Genomic DNA, 15,315 nt, shown 5'->3' with positions numbered 1-15,315 from the left:
TGTCACAAGTTAGAAGTTTCTCTTGGTGAAAGAGTAACAGGTCAGGTGAGCGGCTTGTGGTGAAGGGAAAGCCCAGTGCTTTTAAATGGCACTTAAATGACACATGGACAGGCACTTAAACTGAAGGCATGTCATGGGCAGCCATCTCCACACTGTGCTGTGTCTTGGGGCAGAGGCTAAAGTAGGTCTATGTGGACAGGCTGCAGCATTATATCTTTATTTTATTACATAAACATCATTAAACTTGTGTGCTGTCCCCCTTCTGCTTTTTCCATGGAGGAGCTGAGGAAGTACGGTTCCCCTTGGTAGAAGGTCTCACGGTGGGCTGAGGTTACTGCCTGCTGTTTTTTCCAGGTGGGAGACATGCTGGTTTAAGGTGGAGCTGAGCATCCCCCCAACATGGGCAGGGTGTGAAGTGCATTTCATCTGGGAGAGTGACGGGGAGGGCATGGTGTGGCGAAACGCCCAGCCTGTCCAGGTAAGGAGCCGTGGATTTGGGCTGTGCCAGCTGTGCCAGCCACTCTGCTACCTGGAGTGGTTATCTTGAGTGGTTCCTTTTCAGAGGAATGCCTACATGTGTTGAGGGGCGTGAAATAACACAGGGGCAAACAGGAGAGAACCAAAACTAATTTGAGGTCTAGACAGAACTGGCCATGAAGCAAAACAGGGGGAGGATATGTAGTTGTGGAGATGTTTAGCCTCGTGTGGTAGCCTCTGAGGCAGTAGGAGAGCCATCTTTAAAGACAGGAAAAGCTGCTGTGCAGAGAAGGGCACTGTTTGTGAAGAGTCTGATATGTGGGGTGGGAGGGAGAACTGCTCTTGTGGTTTGAGTGCTGTGCTCTCAGGCTGCAGAGGGTTTCTGGGTTATTGCCAGAGGTTGGCCCAGAAAGGCAAGGCTGCTGGTGGTGGGTTTATAAGTCTCTTTTCCAGAGATTGCTCCCCACCAGGAGTTAAAATTCTGGTCTGCAGAATTAAAGTTCTGGCTGGGAACTGTCCTGCTCACCCAGCCCACCGTTGCAGACCTTGGAAGGTGGGTGTTAAACACGCCCTTTCCCCCTGCAGGGTTTGACCAAGGAAGGCGAGAAGACCAGCTACATCCTGACACGCAGCCTGGCAGAGTCGGAGCCCCACAGGTGAGAGGTCAGCCTGGCCAGAGCCAGGACTTTCTTGGCCAACTGCTTCTGTTAAGCTCCCTGATGGTGTCCCTTTCCCCTCCAGTCTGACGCTGTACGTGGAGCTGGCCTGTAACGGCCTCTTTGGGGCCGGCAAGGGCAGCATGATCGCTCCTCCAGACCCCGACAGGAGGTTCACCCTGAGCAGGGCCGAGCTGGCTGTCTTCAACAGGGATGTCTATGAGCTATTGGTGGATCTGGAAATACTGCTGGACATGGCCAAGGTGTGTGAGCTCCTTCTCTTCCCTTCTCTCACAATTTTCACCTCCTTCCACAACTTCATTTTATCTCCTCCTCCCACTGTTCCATGACCTGTCTCCTCGCACCAGCAGGCACCGGAGGAACAAATATTTGCTCCTGCTGCTGTAGCACAAGTAGTATTGTTTAGAGTAGGAGAAAACTGAACAGAGAGAAGCCATGGTTGGTTTTTTTTTTTATCTGCTTTTTGCTCCAAGGCAGGATCTGTTAAGACCAGGCCCCCCCTGAGATAGTCATATGTATAACCTGGCTTTAGAAGGCCCATGAGCAAAGACAAAAAATTGTCTGTGCAGCACGGACTTGATGTTTACCTAGCACCACTGGCAGAGTCAGATGTCGGAAGGAGGCAGCGGGTTTTCCCTGAGGCAGGTGGCTCCTGAGCTGGCACAGAGGCCTGAGGATGTGCCGAGCTCCGAGTCAAGCTCTTAACCGCTCCTAACCCTAGGTCCTTGGGGAGGAAGACCAAAGGAGCTTCCAGGCCCTGTACACTGCCAACCAGATGATCAACGTGTGTGATGTTACGGACCCCTCCACCTTCCCCGCTGCCCGTGACCTGGCTGCCACCATCTTCAGGCAGAAGAACGGCGAGAGCCAGCACACCATCCATGCCGTGGGTCACTGCCACATTGACTCTGGTGAGAGCAGAGCAGCACAGCCTTCCTTCTGTGCTGACCTGCAGCCCAGGCCATGCTGTCCAAGGGGAGAGCTGGGACTCCTAGTCCAGTTTCCACTGAAAGAATCATAGAATCACAGACTGGTTTGGGTGGGAGGGGACCTTTCAAGGTCATCTCATCCAACCCCCCTGCTGCAGGGAGCAGGAACAGCTGCAACTAGAGCAGGTTGCTCAGAGCCCTGGCCAACCTCACCTGGAATGGTGCCAGGGATGGGGCATCCACTGCCTCACTGGGCAACCTGGGACAGGGGCTCAACACCTTCAGTCTGAAAAATGTCTTCCTTCTCTCTAGTCTGAAGCTCCCTCTTTTAGTTTCAAACCATCACCTCTTGTCCTGTCGCAAGAGGCCCAGCTCAAAAGTCTGTCCCCAGCTTTCTGACAGCCCCCCTGAAGTCCTGAAAGGCCACCAGAAGGTCTTCCCAGAGCTTTCCTTTCTCCAGGCTGAACAAGCCCAACTCTTTCATCCTGGCCTCCCAGCAGAGGGGTTCCAGCCCTTGGATCATTTTTGTGGCCTCCTCCGGACGTGCTGTAACAAGGCAGCAGGAGAAGCAGGGGCTGCAGGCCCAAGGCTGTGTTGCTGTCAGGCACTTAGTCAGGGACAGCATTTTGCTCTAACATTTTCCCTGGCTGATCCGTGAAAGGCAGCACGGCCCCATTCCCAAAGTAGCTGGTCGTGACTCATGACCCCAGCGGGGCCCTGTGTCTGTCCCTGCAGCCTGGCTGTGGCCGTATGAGGAGACCATCCGTAAATGTGCTCGGAGCTGGGTGACGGTGCTCCGCCTGATGGAGTGCAACCCAGAGCTCACCTTCGCCTGCTCCCAGGTGAGCGACCCGCCCCTGGGGAGCAATTCTTCTGCTTGGGGCACGTGGCTTCTCCAGCACGCCTCAAAAGGAGACGAGGGGGGTGAGCGGGAGCATCCTGCGCGGATGCAGGGCGGAGGGAGACGGGCGTGGAGCGAGGTGGTGGGAGCTGAGGCTGGTCCCTGTGCCCTGGCAGGCGCAGCAGTTCGAGTGGGTGAGGAGCTGGTACCCCGGGCTCTACGCGCAGATTCGGGACTTCGTGGTGAAGGGGCAGTTCATTCCTGTCGGAGGCACCTGGGTGGAAATGGTGAGAAGGGTGGTGAGCCTGGCTCCCCACACCCTCCCTGCGCCATCCCTCCGGGACCAGTCTGGACGCTGGAGAAGGAGAGCAGAGCCTTTCCTGAGCCGGTCCCGTTGGTGCTGGTCTCCAGGCTCAGAAAACAGCAGGTCTCTGCAGTGTCTGGCCTTGAAAAAAACCCAATCCCGCTCCCGAGGCACCTAATTTCCTGAGAAGGGAGCTTCAGTCTGGCCTGGCTGAGCTTTGTTTCTCCTTTCACCCTCTGCCGGGTCAGGGTGACTGTGGGTGGGGATGGGGTGCTCCATGACCACCTCGCCACGTGGGGTCCCTCTGCTTTTCCCCCAGGACGGGAACCTGCCGAGCGGGGAGTCCATGGTGCGGCAGTTCCTCCAGGGACAGCGCTTCTTCCAGGAGCAGTTTGGCCGGCTCTGCTCGGAGGTGCTCTCTCTTCTCCAGCATGCCTTCCTCTCCTTGCCCCTTTGGCTGCATGTCAGGGTGTCCCTCTGGTTCTGGTGCCTCACCTAGGCCTGCTTTTTGCAGAGAAAGCCAAGATGAGTAAATAGCTACTCCCAATTGTATCTTGGCCATTTGCACAGCCCCAGGCTTTGGTTGTTTTGCTTGTAGGTCCCTAGCAGGTCTCAAAAATTAATCCTTGTCTAACCTATTTTCCGTCCCCTCCGCAAGAAGGGCTGAGAGCCTGGCTAGCAAAGAAACCCTCCACGAGCTCAGGTTGTGGTCTGTGGCCAGCGTGACTCACGTGTATCTCCCTCTGCTGCCAGTTCTGGCTGCCGGACACATTTGGATACTCAGCCCAGCTGCCCCAGCTAATGCGTGGCTGTGGGATCAGACGGTTCCTGACACAGAAGCTCAGCTGGAATCTGGTGAACACCTTCCCGGTGAGCTGTGCTTCCCAGCTTCCCAGGGCACTGGACTTGAGGTTGCTGGAGCCCATCTGCAGGGCTGGACCTGCTGGTTCCACAGGTCAAACCAGTCCTTCAGCTCAGCTGACACAGGCTCTTCCAGAAGCCACCAGTTCGTGGTAGTAGCAGTGTTCTGTCAGGGTTTAGGGCAGAGGAGGGACATGGCTGGGGCCCCTGGCCTGCAAATTCCTTCTGCTTCCATGCAGGAAGCTGTGACTTGCCTGCAGATCTGACCAAGAGCAAACCCACCTTCTCCTCTTCTGTCCTCTGCCCTTGTGGCATTCCCCATTCTTTTGCAAGTCTCCTTGCCCTGATCCATCAGGGCACCCTGCAACCTCGTGGGGAGCAATTGAAGGTCCAGATTGAATCCTCAAGGGACTGAAGTCCCTGTCCCCCGTGCACTTTCCTGGTGATGGAGGTGCTGGGCTCTGTCTGACAGGGCTTGTGAGGAAGCTCAAGCTCTTAGTGCACGAGTTCTGTGCTGGTGTGGTTGACGTTTGCCCTCCATACACACATTTGTGTGAGAGGTGGGTTCGGGAGCCTTGAAACACCAAGCTAAGGGTAAATTTATGTCTTTCTGGTACCAGCATGACCAGAGATTTCCTTTTGGGACCCCCTTGGAACAATGGGGCTTTAGCATTTTGGCCCTGTGTGGTACAGGGGGGGCAGACAAGACACCACGCTTTCCTTTGGCTCCCCTCCAGCACCACACCTTTTTCTGGGAAGGCATTGATGGTTCCCGAGTCCTGACTCATTTCCCCCCTGGTGACTCCTATGGGATGCACGGGCAAGTGGAGGAGGTGAGTGAGGTTGCCAAACCTGCACATGAAGTGCAGTGCCAGCCCCCTGGGGCCAGATCTGAGGCTCCTAGGAGAGGGCACTGCATTGGAAGGGAGAGGGGTAGGTGGTGCCATTGCTGGACAAAGGCTCTTTGGGTCCCTGGCAGTCAGTTGTCTGCCTCTGTGTCCATACCTGATTTTGGCAGCTTGGGCTAGGGAAGAGGGGCAAGATAGGGCTTTGCACCATAAAGGCTGCCCTTGTGAGGAGCTGCGGCCCAGCACCAAGGGATTGTAGCTGTCAAAAAATCCCTTTAGATGCTGAAAACGGTGAAGAATAACAAGGACAAAGGACGTGTGAACCACAGCGTTCTCCTCTTCGGCTTTGGAGATGGAGGAGGGGGCCCCACGCAGAAGATGCTGGACAGGATGAAGAGAATGAAGGACACAGATGGGCTGCCAAGGTGAGAAGAGGGCTCACTTCCTCTGTTGTCTTGCTTTGGGCCCAGCCTGGCCTAAAGAGTGTCCAAAGGAGGGCAGGGAGCAAGCGGGGCAATGCCAGGTTGTCAGGGAGATGAGTCTCCATCATCAAGAGCTGGAAGAACATGCAGTGGCCTTAAACTGCTTGCGAGCCCCTGGTAGAGCCATGGGGTGAGAAGCCAGCCCAGCAGCAGTGCCTGGGGAATGTCCCGATCTCTGTGGCGAGCAGCGCAGAGGGGCAGAGGGATAGGACAAGGCCGAGGGGAACACTGCACAGGGTTGTGTTGTGGTTTCTGAGGTCCTGGTGCCAGGTTTGTCACTTTTCGGTTGGGATGCACCATTGGTTGTGTCACAGGCCCCTCCCCTGGCTCATCACCATCCGTGCATCTCTTCCGCAGGGTTCATATCTCCACTCCTGATCAGCTCTTTTCCATCCTGGAGAAGGAGTCGTCACAGCTGTGCACCTGGGTGGGAGAGCTCTTCCTCGAGCTGCACAACGGCACATATACCACCCAGTCCCAGGTGACCGTGCACAGCATGGGGCCAGCGGTCCCCCTCCTCCCCCCACCCCCAGGCAAGGTGGCCACTCTCAGTTCTGTACTGCTCAGTGGCTCCAGGGTTCAGGCAGCACCCTTAAGGCCTCAAAAGTAGGAGCCACCTTGTAGCCAGGGCTCAAAAACTGTCACCTTCTTGAAGGGGTGAGGAGGAAGCCTGGACACAGCAGGACCCACTCAGTCAACAGTTGCCACATTCTTCATTTTAGCAGGCAGATAGTTGCAGAGCTTGGGTGAAGAGTCAGGAAAAGGGGAGGAGGGTGAGAACAGACGGGAGAAGCTTTGTCCTGAGCTGGGAGTTCCAGTTTGATCTGTGGCAAAAAATAACTCACTGGCAATAGCAAACTCACGTCTCCTACAAATAACCAGCCTTGCAGTGGAGCTGGGCTTTCGCTGCTGGCTGGGTGTGAGAGATCCCCGGCCAGCTACCGATTCCCTGAGCATCTTCCTGCTCTCCTTCCTCTGGCACCAGATAAAGAAAGGGAATCGGGAGTGCGAGCGAATACTGCACGATGTGGAAGTGCTCAGTGCCTTGGCCGCGGCGCGGGACGGCACGTTCCGGTACCCTGCCAGCCAGCTGCAGCGCCTCTGGAGGTCAGACAGCTTGGGACTGTTGGAAGACAGCTCTATTCTGCTGGCTGGAAGCTCCATTTCCAACCCAGGCTTGGTTGAACTTGTCAAAGTTCTTGTTTGAACTTGTGCAACAATATATCTGGTAGCCCTGAGAGATAAAAAAATAGCAGTTGTGGTTTAATAAGGTGGCAATTGACGAGTCCTCAGCATTTTCCTGTAAAGGGATTTAAAGGATGCTACATAAATAATCATTTTCTCAAGTGCTGGCTAGGGGGGGAGGAGTAAGGAGCAGTTGTAATGTTTGTCCCTCTGCAAACAGGGCTCGGTAAGCCAGAACAAATCCGGTGTTCTCCTCTGCTTCTGTTTTCTGTTCTAGGCTATTGCTGCTCAACCAATTCCATGATGTGTTGCCAGGTAGCTGTATCGAGCTCGTGGTGGAGGATGCCCTGCAGTCCTACGCGGGTGAGCAGGGAATTTCTCCATCAGGTCCTGCCTGGTGGAGCTGCAGGCATTGCCATCTTGGACTGCCAGGCGCTGTGGGTCCAAGCCATCCAGGCATGTGTCTGCGACAGTGCTAACCCACCAGGGAACAGTTAGCCGGGGGATTAAAAACCAGCCCGAGTTGCTGACTTCTCTGCTTGCTGCTGGCGTGCCAGGATAGCCCCCAGAGGTTTGCTCCTGCCTGCCCATGGGCGATTGCAAGTAGCGTTATAACAGCACCACCATTTTCCAGTTGAGCTGGCACAGCTCATTGTAAACATGTAATAACAAAGAAGAAAAATTATAAACTTGAAACACCAATATTCATGATAATTAGTAATTGTAGCTTGAAAGTAGCCAAAGTGTGTGTAGATTGTGCGAGAAACACTCGGAGGTGAGGAACGGCCTGGCTGGGCTTCATGATCTTAGAGGTCTTTTCCAACCTTAATGATTCTGTGGATCCAACTGGGGCCTTTCTGTTGCTCAGAGATCCGCAGGGCTGGCACTGGGCTCTTGGAGGACGCTGTGCAGTCCCTGTGTGGGGGGCTGCTGCACCCCAAGGAAGGAAGCCCCGAGAGCTCTCTTGTGCTGAACACTTTGCCCTGGGAACGGACCGAGGTCATCTCCAGGACTGGGCCAGACGGAACAGAGACTTTAGGTAGGTCTAGCTCAGGGAAAGTTCACGTATCAGTTTTGGACAGGGGCAGAGGCAGCTGACAGAGAAATACTCTGCCTCTTCCTGCCCTGGGGAGGGTTGAGTGACTTGTAAAAATTGCTCCTTGGGACTTTATCCCACTTCAAGTTGTTCCTGAACTCTGGATGAAGAGGAGGGTGTGAAAGGAGGTGGTAGCAGTAGGGGAGCACAGCATCGTTTAGGGTTAGGTCCGGGTGGATGTTGGAACAGAACCTCTTTGCTTTCCAGCTCTGGTGACAGTCCCCAGCATGGGCTATGCTCTAGTGAGGGAGCCATTGCTGCCCCCTCAACCTGTGGCAGTAAGGAAACAGGTGAGAACAGTGGCAATTGTCCTCACATTGGTGTTCCCTGCTGAAAAGGCTGACTGGGGAGAAATCCAGGGAATCCAGCACACAGCAACTAGATCTGCAACTGTGGGCCTTTGCAATCCGTTTCTGTCCTTTCCCCCAAGGAGGATGGCTCCATCGCCATGGAAAATGGGGTGATTGCAGTCTGCCTGGACAGCATGGGGCACCTGATCTCGCTTCGGCTGGTGGGCTCCCAGAGGTGAGTCTATCACCCTGTTACTGCAGCCAGGCTCCTCAAAGCTCCCTTGGCTCTTCTTCTCTCTGTACACCCTTCTCCACTGCCTGCTGTTCTTACGCCGCTGTGTCTCCGTTCTGCTTTGTTCCAGAGAGTCCATCCCAGATGGCTGCTGTGCCAACCAGTTTGCACTCTTCGATGATGTTCCCCTGTACTGGGATGCCTGGGATGTGATGGATTATCACTTGGAAACCAGGTAGAGAAGTAGTGTGTGTAGCACTTGGGTTTTGACTTTGCACTGAGGTTTTTGCCTTCCTGTCAGCACTAGCTGGAACAAAAGGCTGACTCTGGAGAAGTGAGTGGCTGCTGTGTGGGAGGCTGGACTGGGATTTGGGAACCTGGATCAGAGACCAGCGCTGCCTTTATCCATTTCTCTAGGAAGCCAGTGACAAAGCTGCTAAAGCCTCTGGAAGTCACCCTGGCTGGGGGCCTGCGGGGAAGCGCAAGCTTCTCTCTGCAGGTTGGGAGCAGCAGCACCTTAACCCAGGAGATCATCCTGGATGCCACGTGCCCATACCTCCGCTTCCTGACCCAGGTTTGGCCAGTGGCCGCTGTGCCATACCAACATCTGTGCTGTGCAGGCAGGGCCCTGGGGAGCTGAACCTTGTGTCTGAATTACTTTCCCCCCCATCCCTTTTCCTTCCCTGGAGCCCCTCACTGCCCATCCTCCTGTGCCTTAGGGGAAAGCAGCTTGAGGGACAAGAGTGGAAGAGACCCACCAACTCACCTGTGCCCAGATGCCAGTTTTACTGTACCTGGTCTGGCTGGGGAGGGATAAATGCAGCCTCTGCCTATCAGCACCCCACAGTGATGTCCTTGTTGTACTGCATTTAGGTTGAGTGGAAAGAGGCTCACAAGTTCCTGAAGGTGGAGTTCCCTGTGCAGGTCCGGAGCACCAATGCCACCTACGAGATCCAGTTTGGACACCTGCAGCGGCCAACCCACTGGAACACGTCCTGGGACTGGGCTCGGTTTGAGGTGAGAGGAGAGGCAGCCTGCCCCTGGGGCTGAGCTGCTCCTCCCGTGCTGGGGCTGCTTTCACTCCCAGGCACAGTACGTCTGGGTGGTGAATACGTCCCTTGGTACCACCTGCAGGTGTGGGCTCACAAGTGGCTGGATCTCTCAGAGCACGGCTTTGGGGTGGCACTGCTGAACGACTGCAAATATGGGGCGTCGGCCCATGGGAACGTCCTCAGCCTCTCGCTGTGAGTTGGGGCTGGGCTGAGGGTGGAGCTGCAGCAACCTCAGTCGCCTTCCAAGCCATCTCTTGGAAGTCAAGGCAACGCCTGGTCCTAAATGATCAGTTAATAAGGAAGCAGTCTGGTATTGGCCTAAGTGGCTGGTTGTTGTCTGAGAACTTTTGGCTGGCTTCACTACAGCTGACTAAGATAATGTGACTCCTTTGAGTGATGCTCGGGTATCATTCAAGAGAGATTAGCTCCACATTTATGTCAAGCAATTTTTCTGTTGGTGGCCAAAACATACCTGAGGAGGGGAGGCTTAAGGAGAGGGAAGAAACTTAGATGTTACACATGCATACAAAGCTAGGAGGAGCTCTGTATTGACACCATCAGCCACAAGTTTCACACACACCCTTCAGATTTTTTAGTGTCAGGGTCCTTTTGCTGTTGCCAGAAACCAGCAGTATGCTGGCTTCCACCTTGGGCCCTGGCGTCGAGGTCACAGCACTCCTCTGGCTCTGCACTGGGTGACAGTGAGTGACTCTGGGTGACTGGATGGTGACTGCTGAGACACCAGCCTCACCTACCTCTTGTGGCCTTAGGCTGAGAGCGCCCAAGTCCCCCGATGCCACGGCAGACATGGCACACCAGCAGTTCACCTACGCTGTGATGCCTCACCTGGGTGAGTGCTGATGGGAGAGCTGGGCCCATCTTGGGCTGTGCATGTGTAGAGGCTCTCTAGAGGTTCTTGTGTTGCAGGGTCCTTCCAGGATGCCGGTGTGATCCAGCATGCCTACAGCTTGAATTTCCCCCTCCACGTGGTCCCAGGGAGCTCTGCCCAGTGCCCGCCCTGGAGCGCCTTCTCCGTCAGCTCGCCTGCGGTTGTGCTGGAGACGGTCAAGCAGGTGAGTCCCTGGGGCAGACGTGGGGAGGGCTGTACCCTGCGGTGCGAGACAGGATGCATTCCTCTGACCCGCTTCCAACTCCCCCAAAGGCTGAGGACAGACCCAACGCCGTGGTGGTTCGGCTGTACGAGGCGCACGGCAGCACGGTCTCCGCCTGGCTCCAAACCTCCCTCCCCATCAAGGAGGCGATGCTGTAAGGCTGTGCTGGAGGGCTGGGTGCCCGTGGGGGGGTGGAGAGCCGCCCAGTCGGCCTCGCCTACTCACTGCTTTCCTCCCCAGCTGCGACCTCCTGGAGCGGCCTGCTGCAGAGGGCGGCCTGCAGCTGGAGCCGCGGGGCGTGAGGCTGTCCTTCACGCCCTTCCGTGTGCTCTCCGTCCTCTTCGCCTTGAGGCAGTGATGCCAGCACCACAGAGCCAGCCTGGACCAACACCGGGAGCCTGAAGCACGACCTGGGGCCTCCCTGAGCTCAAGAGCTGTGCAAGGAGGCAGTGGCTCCGAGGAAGGGGCCTCTACCCAGCCATCGGAGAGCAGCGCTCTGGAACAACCGTGTCCTTTGGGAAAGGAGGCGCTACTTCCTGCCCATCCAGGGAAGGAGGGCCCAAGTGAGTTCCCAGCTCGCTGAAGCGTGGGCAAGGCTGTGGGACAGGCTGGTGGGCCCTGCGTGGGCTCTGCTCCAGCCCCAGGGCTTCAGGGAGCAGCAGCTTTCCACAGTGGCTCCTGTGTCTCAGCTTTCGCCTTGTCCAGCCTCTAGCAGCAAGTGTAAAGACAGACTGTAGTCATTCCCCTCTCCCTCCGCCTGCCTCTTGCACTGCCCTTGAAGAAACACAAGTAAACAAGAGAATTAAATGGAAACAAGCTCCAGCCCCTTTCCTTATTTCCAGATAACTACATTGATCTGCCTCTTCCCAGGGGCTCTGTTTTAGCTGCTGCTCTTGGCATCCTCCTCAGCAGAATCTCCTTCTGGGGCTGGGAGGACAGAGCTTATCTTTATTTTGTTGGGTGTTAAGTGGAGGGGAAGCCTGCTCCAAGCACCTGGGGAAGAGGCTGGGCACAGAGGGGTTATCCTTGGCACAAAAAGGTGTGCACGGTGATTTCTACACAAAAATACTTTATTGCTCAGCTAAAAACAGGGATCCAGGCAGCAACCAGGAAGCGAAGAGGGAATCCACTCTGAGGCAGAGGGAAGGGTCAGAGCCCAGCACAATGTGTGGTCTGTGGCCTGTATCCCCCTCGAATGCCCAGGGACAGCAGGAGGACACTGGATAAATCAGCCCTATCGCCAAGCCCAGCTTCTCCTCTCACACGATCAGGATGCAGCAGCAGCAAGTGGGTGTGGGCACAGGGCCTGAGCAGCCCCGTTTCTCCCCAGCACTAACCCAGGCCCCCAGCCGGGGCCCTCCCTGAGCTCTTTCTTCAGCAGTTCAAAGGCGGCGCTCACACAACCGGGGCCACGCCTGGAAGATGGAGAGGGAAACAAGTAGGAGGGTGAGGGGATACCTGGTTCTGCTCCCCAGAGCTCCTCCCCTGCCCTTTGGCACCCCGTCGACACAAGGGAGCTCTCCCACAGCCCCTGCCTGTACATTTGAGAGCCGCGGGGACCGCCAGCCTCACCTCTGCCCCTGCGCCCAGACGCCCGGAGGCTCCTTTTGGCTTTGGCCGGCACCTCAGGCTCGGACGAGGCCGGAGTAGCATCTGCTTTCTTCCTTGTGCGAGCACGTCCCCTCCTCAGCCCATCAGCCGCCTCCTCCTCCTCCTCGGCCGAATTCAGGGGTTTCTCTGCAGCCCTGGGGCGCCGTCTCAAGGTGCGCGTGGTGACCTGTGCAGACAGCAGAGCAGCAGCAGAGCGCTTGGACCTCCACACGATGAGAAGCTCCAGGCAGGAGCCCCGACGTGAACTCAGGAGCAGCCCGAGCAAGGCACAGGGAACAGGGCAGCTTCCAGACCCAGCAGCAGGAGCCGCAAACACAAAGCCTCTCACCTCGGGGGCCGGAGCCTCGGGTTCCACCTTCGGCTGAGCGCGCTTCTTGCGGGGCGTCTGCCCTGCGTGAGGAGAGGTGCCCAGGTTCAGCGGGGCGAGGAGAAGACTGGGCAGAGAGCGCCCGCACATCAGGGGATGGGCTGTGGCACAGAGGCCAGTCAGGGACTGAGGGACGAGAGCTGAGCACTGGGGTAGAGCAACAGCTTGAGGAGGTGTCTCTCCTCCCCCACCAGCTGCCCTCCCCTGCCAAAAAACTGCTCGGTTCAGGCCTACAGCCCCAGGGAGAGCACACCCTCCTCCTCCTGGCCTGACAGGCGAGGGAGGGCATGCAGGTGCTGGCCTGAAAAAGCAGCCAGGCGGGTGTGCTGGTAGAAAGCCTTGGGCACAGTGGGCTCCATTCCCCAGTGCCGCTGGCCATCACAGGCCCATCAGCACCCCGCGGCAAGTGGCTTTGCTCCTGCCTTTGGGGCAGGAGTCCTCCCAGAGCAAGAGCGGGTCCCCACAGGGAGGAGAGCAGGCACTCACCTTTGGGAGCCATGGGGCCAGGCTCTCCCTGCAAGGAAGGCGAGAGAGTGTCGGCTGAGGCATGGTCTCTCTGCAGGTAGCGGCAGCAGAATCCCTGCCCCTTCTCCACCCCGCAGCCAAGATGGAGAGGGAGACAGCCGTGTTTCCCTGCGAGGCTCGGGCAGTTGAGCTAGGCTTGCTCTGCCTACCCTGTACCCCGGGCACTCTCCCATCAGCCCCTGCCCCTCCTAGAAGGTTCTCACCCATACACAGGGGCACAAGAGGGAGGAACAGGGCTGCCAGACCACCTGAGCCCCCTTCTTCCTGCCATCAGCCCCTCTGCTCCAGACTGCCTGCCATCCCTTGGCCAGCTGGCCACTGCATGGAGGGTCCCTGTCACCTCTACATCCAGTGGTCACACCAGTCTGGTGGAGTGGGAGAACCCCAGCAATGAAGCGTAGTGCTGGGGGGTCTAGGGAAGCAGAAAATGGGCCGATGTCACCTTGGAGGAGTGTTTGGGGACCACCTAGCCTCAGACAGTGACCCCAAGCTCCTACCTGGAACCACACGGTCCTGCCATTGTGATCACGCAGGGAGCTCATGCCAGGCACCAAGTAACACTGCAGCCAGTTCTTGAACGCAGCGTAATTATCTAAATTATCTGGGTCCAAGAGGTTTTTCTCTGGGAAGGGAGAGAGGGAAAGGATGGAAATAGAGAAGGAGCAGGGACCGTGGTGCCAGGGTGCCCTCTCAAACCTCCTGCTGCTGGGAACACAAAGCCCAGGCAGCTCTGCCACGCCAAGCTGTCCCTGTCCCCCGGCTCCATGTCCTGTCACCTCACCCGTTGCAATGACCTCCATGGGCACGGTGTGGCACAGCTCCAGGAGATCCAGGTTCTCCCGCATCAGCTTCAGCTTCTTGCTCAGCGTCAGGGAAGGATTCTGCAGGGGTAGAGAAGAGGAGGCCAGTCACCTGGCCAGCCAGCTCAGCCTCCTCAGGGTCTCCCCTCCCCTTCCCAAGAGCAGCCAAATTCCCTCCTGAGGATGAGCTGCCACACTCCCCACCGTGTGTCAGTTGTGAGCTCACCCAGTTGTGACAGGCTTCAAACTGTGTGTTAGCATGTTCCCCACAGCAACAAAGGCATGAAACAGAAACACCAGCAGCATGTAAAAACAGCCCTCGAGCTGCATGGTTTGTTTTCAGCCTCCTTCAAAATAGCCACATTCTCCCCAGAGGCCACGAGATGGGCCGTGAGCAATACTGCAGCCTTCCCTAGAGATTTTTCAGCTTCGTTTCCCTGGCTCCCTCCTCTTCACCCACCCCAAACACACCCGGAGGCTTCCTGACAGCAGAAGCCAGGCAGAGCCGAGCACTGGCGTGGCACACGGGCAGGTGCCCGGGCACCACACGCCTGAGGTGATGGAACTGCTGTGCCCCGTTTGCAGCTCCACGGGAAGGGCAGGCATGCTCAGACACAGCTCTTTATGGCAAGTGCCAGTAAAACGCCCCAGGAGAAGGATCCCGTACAGCAAGGGCAACAGCTGGGGAGGGAATATGCCCGGTGTCAGGTTGGGGAAGACTCAGAGCAGCGAATCCCACCTGACAACAGAGGCTGCACAAGCTCTGCAAGGGCCTTGCAATGACGTTCTGCCCCGTCAGAGCGAGGAACCAAACACAAACTGAAACTGGGCCCAACCCCTGAGCTGGAACAAGCCCAAAACAACAGCTCTGAAGCAGAGCTTCGCACCCAGTGCAGCCCAAAGCAGAGTCAGAGCTGCACAGTGGATGAGCCCGGACTGGAAGTGCACAGAACCACCTCCACTTCTACTGAGCCCAAACCTGAATTGGGAACATTTCTCAGCTCAGACTGGCTCCTGGCATGGAAGCCAAGAGGCTCCTGGGAGCCCAGGCAAACAAATCCTTGCTATGGTATCTGTCTGGAAACGTGTCCCTTTCTGAGCCCGCGAAAGCACCAACTATTCCCCACCTTCTTCCTCCTTGCCTGCTCCTGCTCCTTCAAGGCCTCCAGCACAGTCCGAGCCTTTTCAAAGGGTGGGATCTTCAACCTGAGAGAGTCCATCTGTTACACACAAGCCAAAACTCTCAGTTCTAGCACTTGCCCGTGCCTACCAAGCAAGGAGGCCCAGCCAGCTCAGGCAAGAAGCTGTTGAGCGGCAGGGACCAAACCTCCACTGCAGGTCAGCGGGTGCTCAGCCCACCTCACCTGTACAAGATCTCAGCGCGGAGGTAATTCCCAATTCCATTGAAAAACTTCTGGTTTAAGAGGGCCTCGCAGATGGGCTTATTGAAAGCCTTGTCATCCAGGTTCTTCAGCACGTTCTCCCTGCACGGGTAAATCGCGAATGGTAGGAAAGCAGCCGAAACCGAGGCGGGGGCGGGTTGGTCCCTGCCCTGGGGCAGGACCACGGTGCTCACCTGAAGGCCCGGTACTCGGCAAGGACGCAGGGCCCGCGGTCAGGCTCCCA

The 15,315-nt window shown here is 56.9% G+C and overlaps 2 protein-coding genes across 2 annotated transcripts; one reads left to right on the top strand and one right to left on the bottom strand.

The window, feature by feature from the left end:
- Nucleotides 1-354: 354 nt before the first annotated feature.
- Nucleotides 355-10,744, top strand: MAN2C1 (mannosidase, alpha, class 2C, member 1; the record flags this gene model as incomplete). The annotated part of the gene is made up of 24 exons (XM_008943715.1): nucleotides 355-478; nucleotides 1,063-1,133; nucleotides 1,219-1,396; nucleotides 1,876-2,065; nucleotides 2,819-2,925; nucleotides 3,101-3,211; nucleotides 3,548-3,640; nucleotides 3,982-4,098; nucleotides 4,827-4,922; nucleotides 5,217-5,362; nucleotides 5,777-5,900; nucleotides 6,405-6,526; nucleotides 6,882-6,967; nucleotides 7,473-7,643; nucleotides 7,908-7,990; nucleotides 8,131-8,225; nucleotides 8,353-8,457; nucleotides 8,640-8,796; nucleotides 9,096-9,239; nucleotides 9,357-9,466; nucleotides 10,045-10,124; nucleotides 10,202-10,347; nucleotides 10,437-10,540; nucleotides 10,627-10,744. Coding segments are annotated over 24 exons (2,878 nt in total), but the record flags the coding sequence as incomplete, so codon positions are not given.
- A 1,037-nt stretch (nucleotides 10,745-11,781) lies between these two features.
- NEIL1 (nei endonuclease VIII-like 1 (E. coli)) lies at nucleotides 11,782-15,309 on the bottom strand (the record flags this gene model as incomplete). Its single annotated transcript, XM_008943714.1, has 9 exons — nucleotides 11,782-11,801; nucleotides 11,959-12,163; nucleotides 12,326-12,387; nucleotides 12,851-12,878; nucleotides 13,387-13,511; nucleotides 13,671-13,770; nucleotides 14,832-14,895; nucleotides 15,054-15,173; nucleotides 15,266-15,309. Coding segments are annotated over 9 exons (768 nt in total), but the record flags the coding sequence as incomplete, so codon positions are not given.
- Nucleotides 15,310-15,315: the final 6 nt, after the last annotated feature.

The sequence above is a fragment of the Merops nubicus genome, unplaced genomic scaffold (assembly GCF_000691845.1).
Source record: "Merops nubicus isolate BGI_N331 unplaced genomic scaffold, ASM69184v1 scaffold51717, whole genome shotgun sequence".
In the NCBI taxonomy this organism is placed as follows: Eukaryota; Metazoa; Chordata; class Aves; order Coraciiformes; family Meropidae; genus Merops; species Merops nubicus.
Note: the sequence above shows the minus strand (reverse complement) of the source record. Positions and strands in the feature narration are given on the sequence as shown.